This window comes from Equus asinus, chromosome 4 (assembly GCF_041296235.1).
Source record: "Equus asinus isolate D_3611 breed Donkey chromosome 4, EquAss-T2T_v2, whole genome shotgun sequence".
NCBI lineage: Eukaryota > Metazoa > Chordata > Mammalia > Perissodactyla > Equidae > Equus > Equus asinus.
The window spans coordinates 104,638,977-104,653,852 of record NC_091793.1 but is presented as its reverse complement, the minus strand read 5'-3'; the positions used below and the strand labels follow the sequence as shown (position 1 = coordinate 104,653,852).

At 36.1% G+C, this 14,876-nt stretch overlaps 1 protein-coding gene across 3 annotated transcripts in view; it reads left to right on the top strand.

Annotated features, from left to right (window-relative positions):
• GRB14 (growth factor receptor bound protein 14) overlaps window positions 1–12,784 on the top strand; it is a 122,376-nt gene extending 109,592 nt beyond the window's left edge. For 2 of the 3 annotated variants that reach the window (XM_014860284.3, XM_014860275.3), the window contains 6 exons: window positions 2,964–3,044; window positions 7,767–7,883; window positions 7,974–8,046; window positions 8,192–8,279; window positions 10,677–10,770; window positions 12,009–12,784. In XM_014860284.3, coding sequence (XP_014715770.3) covers window positions 2,964–3,044; window positions 7,767–7,883; window positions 7,974–8,046; window positions 8,192–8,279; window positions 10,677–10,770; window positions 12,009–12,155 — 600 coding nt within the window. In that variant the 3' untranslated portion in view covers window positions 12,156–12,784. The remainder of the gene's footprint in view (window positions 1–2,963; window positions 3,045–7,766; window positions 7,884–7,973; window positions 8,047–8,191; window positions 8,280–10,676; window positions 10,771–12,008) is intronic. The other variant, XM_044768802.2, reaches the window with a different exon arrangement.
• Window positions 12,785–14,876: the final 2,092 nt, after the last annotated feature.

Below are 14,876 nucleotides of genomic sequence, written 5' to 3'. Positions count from 1 at the left end.
AGGAAAAGCTTTCTTTGATCCTTTCATATCTAGAAGGCTTAGTTTCTGGAAGATTGTCCCCTTCTCACTTTTTTCTTTTATCTGACTCTTCTCAAAGCCTCCTTTAAGTCACAGATGCCTGGTTTAAAAATACTCTGTGTATTAGTTTTCTATAGGTGCTGTAACACATTACCACCAATGTAGTGGCTGAAAACAACACAAATTTATGGTCCTACACCTCTGTCATTCAGAAATCTGACATGGGTCTTCTCAGCTTAAAAAGCAAGGGGTCAACTAAGCTGCATTCTCCTCTGGAGGCTCCAAGGAGGAATCCATTTCCCCCTGCCCATTCCAGTCTTCAGAGGCTGCCTAGATTCCTTGGCTCATGGCCCCTTCCTTACCCTTAAAACCAGCAATGTCCGGCCCAGTCCTTTTTATACTGCCCATTTATCTGATTCTGTTTCTTTTGCTTCCCTCTTTAAGGACTCTTGTGATTACATTGAATCTACCTAGATAATCCTCGATAATTACCTAATTTCAAGGTCAGCTGATTAGCACCCTTTATTCCATCTGCAACCTTAATTCCCTTTTGCCAGGTAGCCTAACATATTCATAGGTTCCAGGCATTAGGATGTGGACATCTATGGGAGCTATTATTCTGCCTCCCATATCTGTATTCCTTGTTTGTTTTAACTGTGGTAAAGCTTTTCCAGATGAAGCTCGAGAAGGAGGCAGGCATCAGTGAGGAGCCAATTAGAAACCATTGAACAGTTTCAAACAGGAAAGTGATATGATGTGTTCTGCACTTTACAATGTCCAGACACAGGAAGCCAGGTGTCACATCACAGACACATTTGAGGCACTCTAATAGGGGAGTGAGTTGGTTTTCCCTTGCAGCTTATTGTCAGTGGGGCACCTGTTTGACCCCCCAGGCTGGTGCAGCTGGGCTCACCTTGTGTTAGAGGTATCTTTTGATGGTCTCCTTTGGGTGTCTGTTGTGTTATTTCTAGCGTTTATCATTGTACTTAGTGGGGAGGAGCAGGGAGAGACTAGTCCATGTTCTGTTGGCTGGACTGGAAGTGCCTCTCTTGTTTTCATTATACACTGCTTATTAGATAATAGCCTCTACCAAGAATTTGGCCTCTTGTTTTATTTTTATTTTCCTTTCTCTTTCATATGCACAGGTAAACTCTTCTTGTAGCATCAGATGAAGATACTCTCATTCTCTTTGGAGAAATTCTAGTTACATATAGAATCATAGAAAATCTGAGACTTAGAAAAGGGGAGATTTGCTCATGTACAGTGTCCTAGTTACATGGTGTCTACTTCCCTTCCCTTCAATTAGAACTCTGCTAGCTTCTGTCTAACATATTTTGGTCCCTTATCTGCCCCTCCATAGGACAGGGAAATGTTAAAGTGACCCCTGCCCTACCCCTCGGTCAGAGTTAAATGCCTGCTAAAGGCCTCCAACAGCACAGAAGCAACTGCCTAACCCCACAGGTAGCGGGGACAATACGTCTTTGAAGAAAACAGTCTTATTAGTAGGTAGCAGGCTTTTCACTGCAGATAAATAAAAGGTGGCCAGGCAGCGTGTACCTTGTGAAAGTGTTGGTTGGAGGTTATTGTATATTCTCCAAAATGAACTTGACTAGGAATTAAGCTCCTCTGTCTTCTTTTTAAAGTGATTGTAGGCTCAGAGTTGATTTAAAATAAATTTCATTAAGTCCCATTAATGTCAATCACACCTTAAATTAAAAAATAATTTTTGGAAGTTGGGAAATAATTGGATAAAGAAGTCAACACAGAGAATTTTAAATGAGTGTGGGTTTGTATTCATATTAAAAGCAAAATCTTGAGAACAGTGACTTCCCTCGCCCCTCTCTGATTTTATGCCTAATTATCAAATATATCCACTTTTCTGGAACTGCTTTTAAGGAAATAGCTTTTAGTAGAGAAACAGCTTTGTTGGACTGTTTAAATGGAATTCATCCTAAGGGTAAGATTGGATTCCATGGGGTCTCTTCAATCTCTTTTATATAGGACCTGCTTTTAAGTTCATTATTGCTCCATGAAATGGAGAGAATTGCAGACTGTAGCCCAAAAAATAGCCTGTCTGTCTCATTGGTTTCTTTCTTTCTTTCTGTTTTTTTTTTTTTTTTTTTAAACAGAGCGACTTAAATCAAGGAGGGTCATGTTCTAGTTTTTGATGGGGAACCCTGCAAGATAAGTCTGATCATGGCAGTTGGCATTCTTAATATTTTTCAAACAGATAACTGAATAGTAAACCAGACCCACTTTCCAACTGTAGCGTGGCAGCCCAGTTCTTATGATGCTGCCTTCTGAAAGTAAAGATGTTGCTGCTCTTATCTACTGTCATTTACATTGTATTTTGTGACCCTTTGTCTGAAATTAGCCTGATTCCCCAATATTTTGATTTCCCTGAATTTAAAGCTAAAAATTAAGAGTGCCCTAAGAGTATTGTTACCAGAGGATGATACAGTGCCAAGAATGTTCAACATAGGGCCAAGTTTATGGATTTACCAAAGAGACAATGTAATTCATCAATCAGACATTGAACAGTTACAGTAAATTTTACCCGTTTTTGCTTAGCATATGTGTAAGATTTTTGGTGTCTTTGTACCAGTAAAGCCTGGCACCCTTCCCAAGTGAGCTTTCTTATCACTAGGTGATGCACCACTCCAAATGGTTTTGGTACTAAGAATAAAGAGTAGGAATGTCAGTTCCAGATCTTTCTACTAGTGAGCTAGACCTTAAGTGTGGGTCCACGTAAACACTGTCTTTTTAACTGTATCATTGTAGGGCACTAAAAGTTTACCTTTCAAAATTTTGGTTGCTTCACTTATTTATTTTAAGGAAAACATAATTTTTATTTTTTGTTTTGATGATATATAATTATCGAAATGTTGATTTTCATAAATTATGTAGTAAAAGTGTGGGAATGTTTTTGCTTGTTTATTCTGCAGTATGGCATGCAGCTGTACCAGAATTACATGCATCCATATCAAGGTAGAAGTGGCTGCAGTTCTCAGAGTATCTCACCCATGGTAAGGACCACATTTTTGAACCTATATTGTATTTTATATTTACTTTATATTAATTTGCAATTACCTTATGTTATAAGTGTACATTACAATACATTTATATTCTTTCCTTTTGGTCAAGTAAAGTAACTCTTTGGCATCATCCTATCATAATGTTATGTTGAATTATTTATTCTTGGATTTTATATGATTGCATCCTATATAATAAAATCAGAGCAGTAAAGCATACATGAAGTATTCAATTAAAATAGATAATGTTTGTTAAAGAAAATTTTTAAATATTTAAAAGAATTATGTGAGTCATTCTATGTCATTACATTTGAGGATTAGATCTTAATAAGATAATTTATAGAACATTTTCCTTGGGATTGTGGAATTTTTCTGAATTATTGATTTTGATTGTGGGTTTATTGATTTTAGTATTCTGAGATTTGCATAGCCTAATATAAAGATGCCAATGATTTGGAATTTTAAAAGCCACATTAGACGCATGTGGGCTCTTTTGCATTCTGGCTTTCTAACAATGAAATTTTTAAAGTTTCCAGGTCCTTGAAAAGCAGACTGCTCTCCAGGAAGCCCAAACACTGCGAGCCAAGATATAGGTCGTGCATTACATTAAGTCTAGCACCACTTCTCAGATTTGTACTAAATGCAACTTGCTATTTATTTGCAGATGCATACAGAGACATTGTTCCCTTCTTTAGGACCTAATTTTAGTTTCCTGCGCGTTAGCATAAGAAATCTATTTCTGAACTTAAAGTTTATGTTCTGCTAGTTTTGCTTGCTTTCCTTAATATTGAGTGTATTAGGAATTCGGCTGTATGTGCGTGTGTTACAAATCAGCTAAGGTGCTGCATTTGCACTTAGGTTAAAAATACGCTCTTCATGGCTGTGACCAAGGAAGGCACTTTTCCCCTCATGTAATGTAGCAGATGAAGAGCTGAGTTCTAGGAATGAGGCATGAAATAATGTTGATTATGAAGCCTGATAGACTAATATGGGAAAAGAACTCCAATTCTCTAGTTCCGTTGCTTTAAGTTATGGAAAAGTAACTTTTCATCTTTGTATCATAATTACTTTTAAGCCCTAAAATAAGGAACTAAGGAATGTAATGAATATTTATAAAAGCAGTCGCTTGAAGGTGAGTATTTTTACAATTTGTCAGCTTACCTTTATCTTTCAATCCATATATATATATATATATACATACACACATATATGTATGAAGAATAATGAATTTTATATCTTAATCCTTTCCTAAATCCTTCTAAATGTCTTTGAGAGTCTAAAGTGATTAAACTGAGCATATTAATAGCAGCCATTCATTTGGAGGCAACTATTGTTTAGTGTCTTCTTAATCATAGGAAACAATTGTTATAAACAAAGTGCTTTCTAGTCTTATCATTATCATTAGCATACAAGTATGGTGTTCTTCACCTTCTTTCCACTGAAAGTGATCCTACTGTAGATCAATATGTATATGATAGTGTCATTTGGTTAGAGTAGCTTAACTTGTTCAACCCCGTGTATAGGAAAAGACGCTCCTTGAGTGAATCTGGCTGGAAAGAGGGATTGAAGGAGTAGTAGTTTAGGTGCTTGTGTGGTGAGGACCCATCCTGTATGCCAGTTGTCATATCAGAGGGAATAGCATTTAAGAATTGTATCGCCACTCTTCTTAATTTTCATGAAGGAAACTAAGAAGATTGAGCAGGCATTTGTGTTTACTCTGGTGTCTAGACAGAATGCCACCTTTTGAGATTATCCTGGAAGAATCAGTGACCTATATAGTGGATGCCAGTGCTCCTCACCTGCCTCTGCCAGTTTTCATCCAGGCACTATTTTCAGTGAACAACATAGAAAACTTAGTTTACTTTAGTTATGTTTCTTAACTTCTCCAGGGATACATTTTGAGGAGGGAAATGAGGAAAAAAAATTTGCTCATACCATAATGAACATCACCTAGTAGCCACCCCTATCAACCTTTGAAATGAGAATCATAGCAGATATTTCAGGAAGCCAAATATATTTGGTTGTTTTTAGGGCAAACAAAGGATTCATTGAAAGGTGCCTCTGTTAGTATGGCCCTGGCTGGAGTGAGGGGATGGGGAAAACAAGTCTGCTCGAGTGCTTGTTATTTCTCACTTTTGACCCTGAGCTAGATGTTCCAGACTGCAGTTTCTTCCTTGTACCTCACGCGCTGTGGTACATAAAAGAACCGTCAGAGGGCCTAGCTGTTACTGCTTTTACCATAAGCTATTTGTGTGACCTTGGTCGAGTCCCTGGTGTCCTGCAGTATAAAATAAGGGAGATGGTTGCATAGTCTCTAGAATCGATCTAAAATCGATCTCTGATGTCCTGTGGCTCTGTATGAAGCAGATGAGAAAACAATATCTGAGGAAATTCTGTGCCCTCTTGCTAAGGACCGTGCTGCAGGTTTATCTGGATCTTTCAAATGGGGTGAGCGAGAGTACGTGGCTACTAGTTGCCACCTAGCTCACCTGTCTGAAAAATGTTTTACGTCCAAACCTCCCTAAGAGTGACTGGCTCTGATCTCAAAGTGTGGCCTGGGCAATCCAAGATGTACCCAACCCACTTCTTTCTTAAAAAGACAGGCATGCCATTAAAATCATGGACCTATTTTTTAGGACTTTCCCTGTTTATCCCACCAGGAGAAAAAGCTAGCAAAAGGGACAGATATTTGAGAAATACACTGGTTCTGAATGTTATCAACCTCACTTTCCTATGTGAAAGAAATTGAGCTGAAAATGACCTTTTGAGTTCAAGTCAGATTTTGCTTCACTTCCATTTCTTTGTCCACCAAAGGTGAACTATTAATGTTTCATCCACCACCTGCCATTCAGTCGGAGACATTTGCTGTATTCCTGTGTTTTCCTCTAGTGTAGTTAGTGTAGCAAATGAAAATTCTTATTTGTTTTGTAGACTCCCTACTTATGTCAAGTAATTATGGAATGGGGGATCTTGTTTTGCGTTCCGACCTGTCATATTCTAGGGGAAAAAAAACACTAAGAACAACTAGTTATGTTTATTTTTCTTTCCTAACAGCATTTTTATGTTATCAGGACCTTGCGATTACAGAGCCCATCTTGGCATGTGAAGTAGAGATATTATAAGGATAAAGCTATCATTATGATTGAGATTAGTTACTCTGTGGTTTGAGCAGGTGGAAGCTTTTCATTAGTGTCGGCAAAGCAAAAGTATATCCGACTGGTCCACAGCCCGGCACAGAAGATCACCGGGTGAGAAGGGCAAAGTAAGGTGTGACAGCAAATAGAGACTACAGAGACAGCATCTGTCTGGAAAGAGCAGCTGTCAGTTAAAAAGGCTCCTGTAACAAATGAAAGATTGCACGCTGGATCTCTAGAAATAAAGATGAACCGTAATAAGATTGTGGACCACTATAGCATGGTTTGAAGAGGAAATAGCAAATGCTAATACAGTGGGATGTGGATGTGGTGATAAATGAGCCCGCCAATTTTTTTGTGTGAACGAGATTTTGTTTCAAGCACACATTTGACTGTAGTGTATTTGACCAAGCTAGGTGTGGCTGAATCCATGGGAGGAGACAGACAGCGGTCTTAAGCCACAAGTCTCCATGTGCACATTGACTCATCCTTTATCATCAGAACTCCATTTTTTGTCTTGCGTCTCTATTAACCAGTGAAAAAAACCTGTTAAACATTGTCCATGCTGTTTTTGAATGTTTTGTCTTTTTTAGAGTTTTAATTTTTGTTAACTGAGTGACATTGTTGACTGGAGATTTTGACAATTGGCTTTTCTTAGGATGCATGACTTCAGATGGCATATTTTTTAAAGGATGGTCACAAAGTAGAGCCCCAACCAAACAAAAAATAAAAATAAGGTCCAGGTTTTGAATATTTTATTTTCATCTTCAGAGAATATGAATACAAAAACTAATTAGCGAAAAGACGACTTTATTACTTGTTTAAAATTATGTTTGTTTAAAGATGTCTTCCTTTTATATCACTTCCTCTTTCGTTATTCAGGCTTATTTTTGCAACTCTCATTTTGCCATATTCATCCCCACAAGATGAAAAAGTATTCATATATTAAATCAGAAATTTTAGTATTATGGAGTTACCTGAATTATTTCACTACATTTCATTTTCTAAGTAAGACGAAAGTTGAGGTGATAAACTTTTAAAACACATATTGTAGTTTGTTCCGTTATAAAATATGAGTATTATTTCTTTCTAAAGAAGTGATATAACTCAATCTCTTATAGCTTTAGTGTAGCTTGAATCTTAATAATAAACTGCTTCATAAGTTGATAGATTTGATATTTAAATGATAACTGATGAATCTCAAAGCTCAATAGAGAGATGAGTTCAGAAGTAATGGCTCTTTTTAGCCACAGAGGGATTCTTCTTTTCTAAATTGGTGTTTTTCCCTTTTTACTAAAGAATATATACAGATAGGGATGTTATAGGAGAAAGACATGCTTACCTTGAAAGCTTTTAATCTCTTATTCAACACTTAATGCGGTGATGTTAACAAATAACTGTGTAACCTCTTTAACCAAGATATTTGATAGCACCATTTTATCTTGAACATGTATTTTTAACTTTTTAATTTTCTGCTAGCCACCATTGGAACCACATCCTAGAATGGAAACGTATTGCCGGCAAAGCACTGAAAGACAACTTCAGGCATATTTTCATGGTAAAAGCTGTGGTTTTTTTCCAGAGAAGTATATCAGAGAATTCCTTGGTAGCAATGGACTTCTCAGGCCAGAAAAGCAGAGTTATAGAAAATCCCACAGAAGCCCTGTCTGTTGCTGTTGAAGAAGGACTTGCTTGGAGGGTACAAATAACTTCAAGTTCTTCAACTTATTTATGATTTGAGTTTGTTTCACCCAAAAAGTTGAAATTTGTTTCCCCCTTCCTTGTGCAGAAAAAAGGATGTTTACGCCTGGGCACTCACGGTAGCCCCACTGCCTCTTCACAGAGTTCCACCACAAACATGGGTATGTCTGTGCATATTCACTGGGACTGAACGGATGCATAGGTGTGCGTTTAGATGGAGCCACTGAGGGGTTATGGTGGAAAGTACATATACCTCAGTTATGATTATCTCAAACAAAGCTTTGTATCCCTCCATTTTATCTTCAGCTATCCACCGGTCCCAACCATGGTTTCACCACAAAATTTCTAGAGATGAAGCTCAACGATTGATTATTCAGCAAGGACTTGTGGATGGGTATGTTCGAGTGTGAATGGTAGTCATTTTGATTTCTCCTATAATCAGTAATTACTTATTCCACACACACAAAGAGTTTTGACATCAGCTTATTAAAACAGAATTGACTTCGTATAAGGATGGTTACCATTGTATCCTAGCAACATCTATATAATACCTGTTACATAGTATGTGCTTAGTATTTGTGCATAAATGAACAGATAACTGAATAAGATGCTCTGCTCTTAACCGATGATCACTAGTATTACCCATTCTGTGCCAGTATTAGCATCTCAGATATTAGTACATGGGGAAAAAAAATTGAACTTGTTTTTGGGTGTCAACATTTTGATTTGAACATATAATTAATGTGATTGCAAAGTATGGTTTGTGTCGTGACCTTATCTTACATTTTCTTTTTTGTTTTTAAGTTTGATGCAGGGTGTGTTAAATAAAAAGCTGTTTCATATATATTTACACTGTTTGCTTTATTTCTTCTGTTTACATGCCTATTTTCTCTTCTTTAAATTTTAGCAGATTAAAGTAATATAAACCTATGCGAAAAGTACATCTTGACTGTTTCTCATTTTATCTTTTAGTGGGGTACCATGGAAGATACAGGAGAAATATAAAATATAAAATATAAAAAGACTTATAATCCGAAGAATTTTCTTTTTCTCAAATTATTCAGTATTTCAGATACTTCCTATAATACTGGCTAAATTCTCTTCTTAAGTGCAGTACAAATTAAGGAGGTTGTATTGAGGTTTGGATGAGAAATAAAACCAGCATCAATTTAAACAAGGGCTGATGGGATCTGATATTTTCAAGGATTGGCTTAAAATGATGCCAAGATTTCAAGTTGATTTAATACTGACATTTGGATAAAATGCGTCTTCACTTGGAAGATTATTAATAGCAAGTCAGCATTTCCCTAGACTCTAAATAAGGAAAGATTTTAATATGCTTCTCTGCATGGAGCACAGTCTTTTTAGATATAAATTTGAACAATCAGCAGAATTACGATCTGATGAGACCAAGAAAAGAAATAAACCACAAGGAGTTGTCAAAATGTTTTGGAGGATTATTTCTGAGCCCAGTTTTTGTAAATTGAATGAAATAATTGCATAAAGAATGACAGTATGTTTACTTTTAAAATTTTTTAACTAAAAAAATTTTTTTTAGTACGCCTTTGGAAAGATGCAATGATGCCAAGCAGTCCACTAGGTGGTACTGGTGATCTGCTCAGGAGTGGGGAGAGAATAACAGCTTGATTTGCCAGTGAAACTCCCTTTTGTCCCATCTCCCAATGATGTAATGTCGGAATCTCACACAGCACAAATGAAATGGATAATCTCGTCAGACATCTGTGATGGCTCAAATTTGGCTGCCTCTTTGCCCAGGCACAGTGAGATTAGTATTGGAGTCACCAGTGGGGACTGTTTGCACAGTCCGTTTGCCAACAATTAATACAAAGCTGGTTTTGCACTGTATTGCCAGTAAATAAGAATCCACGCCTGGCAGCATTTTTCTCTTAGGCCATTAAGCCATGTCTTGTTTTTCTAGCCTGACGTTAAAGAAGTTTTCTGCTGCATTCTTCAAGGTTAAAGTACATGTTGTTTGGGTATTTCTTTCACTTAAAACATTTTCTTCAAACATTTAATAAATGATTTCGGGATTGATTTCTTAGAATATATTTATTTCTCACTTTCTGTTGTGTGTGTAACAGTAGGAACCAGAATCAAAAGAAAAAAAGGGGAGCCAGTGTAGAAGAGGGGGTTAAAAAATGATTTTAAGGGCCTGCCTGGTGGTGTAGTGGTTAGGTTCTTGCACTCTGCTTTGTCAGCCTGGGGTTTGCAGGTTCAGATCCCGGATGTGGACCTACACATTGCTCATCAGGCCATGCTGTTGTGGCGTTACATATGCGAAATAGAGGAAGATTGACACAGATGTTAGCTCAGGGCCAATCTTCCTCACCAAGAAAAAAAAAGATTTTATTCTAAATAAGGTATTCTTTTCAGGGACTAACATGACCCAAAAACTAAGAAAACAATATGCTAATACTCTATTCTCTGTACGAAAGAGTTACATGTGAATAACCAATTTCCCAGTAGAAAAAGGACATAACACTAAGTATTGATGCCAACATAGCATTATATTGGTTATTGTAAGCAGTCTGACAAATGGGCTATATATTTATCCTATTAAAATTAAATTAGCACTGATAACAGTTTTATAGTATCAGACTATGTCATACCATGTTGTTTACCATGTTGGATAATTCCATAATTTAATACACAGTAAAGGAAAACTCTGGCTACATTTATAAAGATACTTCCTGGGTTTGTTTCACACTATATTTTTATGAAATCCATGAGTAAATGTAGAAATATATTGAAATTCCTTCTCTCTCTTTAGAGTTTTCTTGGTACGGGATAGTCAGAGCAACCCCAAAACTTTCGTACTGTCAATGAGTCATGGACAAAAAATAAAGCACTTTCAAATTATACCAGTAAGTAATTTGTGATTTCACATTCGTATATTAGAGGTGATCTTAATGCATACGCTTTTGGAAACTTTGGTTTTCTTTGGGTCTTTTATTAAATATAACTTGGGAGGTTGCGCTTTGACTAGACTTAAGTTTGGCAGAAATGGTTTTATGAGCCTGAATCAATATAACAAATACAGGAATTGTAAAAATTAAATTTCCCTTTTTCCATGAAATATGATTTGGCAATATTGTGTAGACCCCATGCCACCTATTCTTAAAAGGCCACTAAAGATTCTTTCTGAATTCTACTAGTGGTTCTTTAAAAACCATTTTTTTAAAACCATTTCTCCTTTCTGTCTCAAAGATGTTTTTTTGTTTTTGTAGTTTTGTTTTTGATCGTTATGATAGATACACAGGTGCTGCAGAACTGGAGAACATTTAAACTATTCTGAGCATATTTTAAAAAATTCTTTAATTCTGCTTCTGAGTGGCACAACTTGCTGTGGGATTTTTGGTGCTTGTGCTGCTGCTCTGTGTGTGTGCATGTGTGTATGCAAGTGATCTGTGTATTGGAACCGGATAGCGTGGAATAGAGAGTCAGTCCACTTTCAGCAAAGTATTACATAAGATTGCCAAATTGCTAGTGCTTCCTTTTGAATGGCCTCTTTTTTAAATTATCCAAAGTCCACATGAAATATCTTCCCTGCTTCGTTGATTGTGTGAGTAATGTCCCTGGCAAGTATGAATTGCTTAATGCCAGAAGACCTCACTGCCAAAAAAAAGACAACTGTCATTCCCTTAACATAATAATTGATTGTTTCAGAGTTAATTTAGTGATACAAATTATGTGAATATTCATTTTTAATATACTAAGTGTGGCTGTTAGGTAGACACCATTTAGAACTGGAAATTAATTTCTGTAAAATGGGAGCACTAAAATCTTTTATTTTTACACTGCATAGTGCAGATTCTCTGTTTGTTGATTCAGATTAGTCACGCTATCCTAACTCCAGAACATAGGGAGAATTGGAGGTGGAGAAAGTAGAACCACACTGCTAACGCTAGCATCAGATGATATTTCTTTTAAATGCAAGCAAACTTACAAAGAAGAAGTGGACACACCGTAACATTCTTTTCATTGCCCTTTAGTCCTGTAAACTTGTCAGTTTGGACATATAAAGACACAGTGTGCAATAGAATATGATTATCTTTCTGGGTATTTTGTCCTTCTTACGAGTTTGTTATTGTTCCTCTTGCAGGTGGAGGACGAGGGTGAAATGTTCCACACCCTGGATGATGGCCACACGAGATTTACAGATCTAATCCAGCTGGTGGAGTTCTATCAACTCAATAAGGGCGTTCTTCCTTGCAAGTTGAAACATTATTGTGCTAGGATTACACTTTAGCCAAACCAAAAGAGACTTGTTAAACTGTTGAAGAAAAAGGACTCAAGAAAGAAAAAAAGAAAGGAAAAAGAAAGACCATAAATAAGAATGGAAGCATTGCCGTGGTGAAAAGAATCTATTTCACCTACAAGTTACAAAAAATAGTTTGTGCGTTGCAAATAAGCAAAGATTTGGATTGACAGTACATTCATCATTTAAAATTCATTAGTTAAAATTAAACCTGGGGAAAAAAAGATTTGGTGTGTTCTTGTATCATTTTACGTTACTGTAATATTTTCTTCAAATATGCACATTATGAACATCTTTCTTCCTTATTTACCATAGCAACATTAGAATTCTCAACCACAAAATAAGAAAAAAATTGGGGGTTCAGGATGAATTATTTGCAGACTGAATTTCAATTACACTATTTTTTTTGTAGCTTAAAAAAGTGTAATAAAAACTGGTTATCAATTAAAAAGCTACCCACAACCTGTTAGTAAAACTAAACTATTTTGAATTATGTATTTTCTGAGTTTATTATAATCGTAAAATCAAGTCATATTTTGAAGTAACTTAAAATTATTTTGAAATATATTGATTTTTTCAGGGTGACATTACGTTATTAAATAATTATAATATTTACACTAGTATTGTACCTATTAGTGGCACGTTATTCACTACATTTTTTCATTCATTTAATGATTGACTGGAACTATTTGTTTTTAAGAAAATGATCAAAGCGTAGAGGGGATTTATATGATTTGCATATGCTTTATTGTGGGCTATAATCTATGACAATGTTACATTGTCACCTTAATATTTCACATGTGCCCCATGTGGTAACTTTCAGAAGGCTCTTTAGATCCTTACATTACCAGATCATTAGCCTGGTCAAACTCGGTGAAATCAAAGATTCAAAATCTCTTAAGATCCTAGTAGATAAGTTCATGCTGTTCTCTCTGCCCCCTGTGCAGTTTCTTATCTTGGCAACATCAAGATGGAAGCCAAAGACTTTGGAAACTTGAGACCGTAAACTCCCATATTGCCCCTCGGAGCCCCTCTGGGAAGTGTTTGTTGGGATTCTGTGCCTCTGTTTTTCCAACTTTGTGGGAAGGATGTTCATTTTCCTAAAAAAAGATGAGAAACAAAACATTAAATAAACATTTCGTCATATTGCCCATCTCCTCTAATTGATCCTTATAACAATATTATGAGAAAGTGAGGAAGATTTTATTTTTATTTATTTATTTATTTTGGTGAGGAAGATGGGTGCTGAGCTAACATCTGTTGCCAATTTTCCTCTTTTTGCTTGAGGAAGATCGTCACTGAACTAACATCTGTGCCAGTCTTCCTCTATTTTGTATGTGGGAGGCGGCCACAGCACGGGTTGATGAGTGGTGTGTAGGTCCGTGCCTAGGACCCAAACCTGGTGAACCCTGGGCTGCCAAAGCAGAGTGTGTGAACTTAACCACTATGGCATTGGACTGGCCCCAGGAAGATTTTTAAAACATATTTCAAAAATTCATACTTTAGCTTTAGATAGAAGCTATACATTTTTGGTAACAGAACATCTGAAAGCGTTTATAAGATGCTAATAAAATGATTACTGAAGAAGAATTATTAGCAGACTTTTAAAAATATTCAATTTACTTTTAGCTGATGCAAACCTAATTCTTAAAACTCTGAACCTTAGAACATAAATCTGGTGTTATAAAATATTAATCTGATGTCTACAAAGGTTTGGAAGACACATAGGACGTCTAAATGGAGGAGTGAGAAGTAAGCACACTTGGCCCTTTCAGCTTAGCCCTGAGTGGTTTCTATTTATTTCCAATTTCTAAAAATATTTTGTGTTTTGAACTGAAATGCGTTTTCTCCTTTTGCACACAATTCAAATTGACAAATCAGAAAATGTAACATTTTAAATACTAGATTCTCATAAATTGGCCAATTTGTGCTTGTCTTTGTTATTTGTGTCTCTAACTTCATAATCTTCATTTATTATTGTGGAGCCCAGGTTTTGTATGTAATTGCTTACTTTGATCTTAAAGTGTGAGTCAAGAAAAATTATTGAGGAAAGGTTGACACTATCCTTCCTGACTCCTTCTGATAAAGGGTTTTAAGTGTGAATGTGTGTGAATCTAATATGAAATTAAATCTGAGAATGTCAGATACATCCAGAGTTAGTAGAGTATTGAAATGGATTTCCAAGAAAAATGTGAATTACCTTTGGGTTGTTTTTTATTTTGATTTAGCCAAATCCTGCTATTTTGCATCCTTTTGGGGGATTAGGACAAATCAGGTCTGTTTTCTTCTTTTTCTTTTCGTATGTTGGAGTTAGTATGCTTCATTCTCCTAGAAAGAAGAAAACCCCGCAGACCATCTGGTCCACGTTCTTTTTTATTTCCTTATATGGAAGAATTAAGTAATTATTTCGAAACATTCAGGAAGCCTTGTCAAGATAAAAATTATTAGAAGTGTGTCAATTCAGAATAATTACTTGTGTCATATATATAATGGTATAAGCCCTGACTGGTTTGAGTATATTAGATGGAGATTTTTGTTTTAGTTCGGTTTTAGGGTGGTCAGCATCAGTTAATCAGAGTCCCATGTGGTCTCTGGCTTCTGATCACCAACAGTGACAACTTCACATATGGTAGTTGTATAATGTTAGTGATATTAGACTATGCCCTGGATTATGACTTCTCCGAAGAGAAAAGATTGTCATTGGTATTGGTT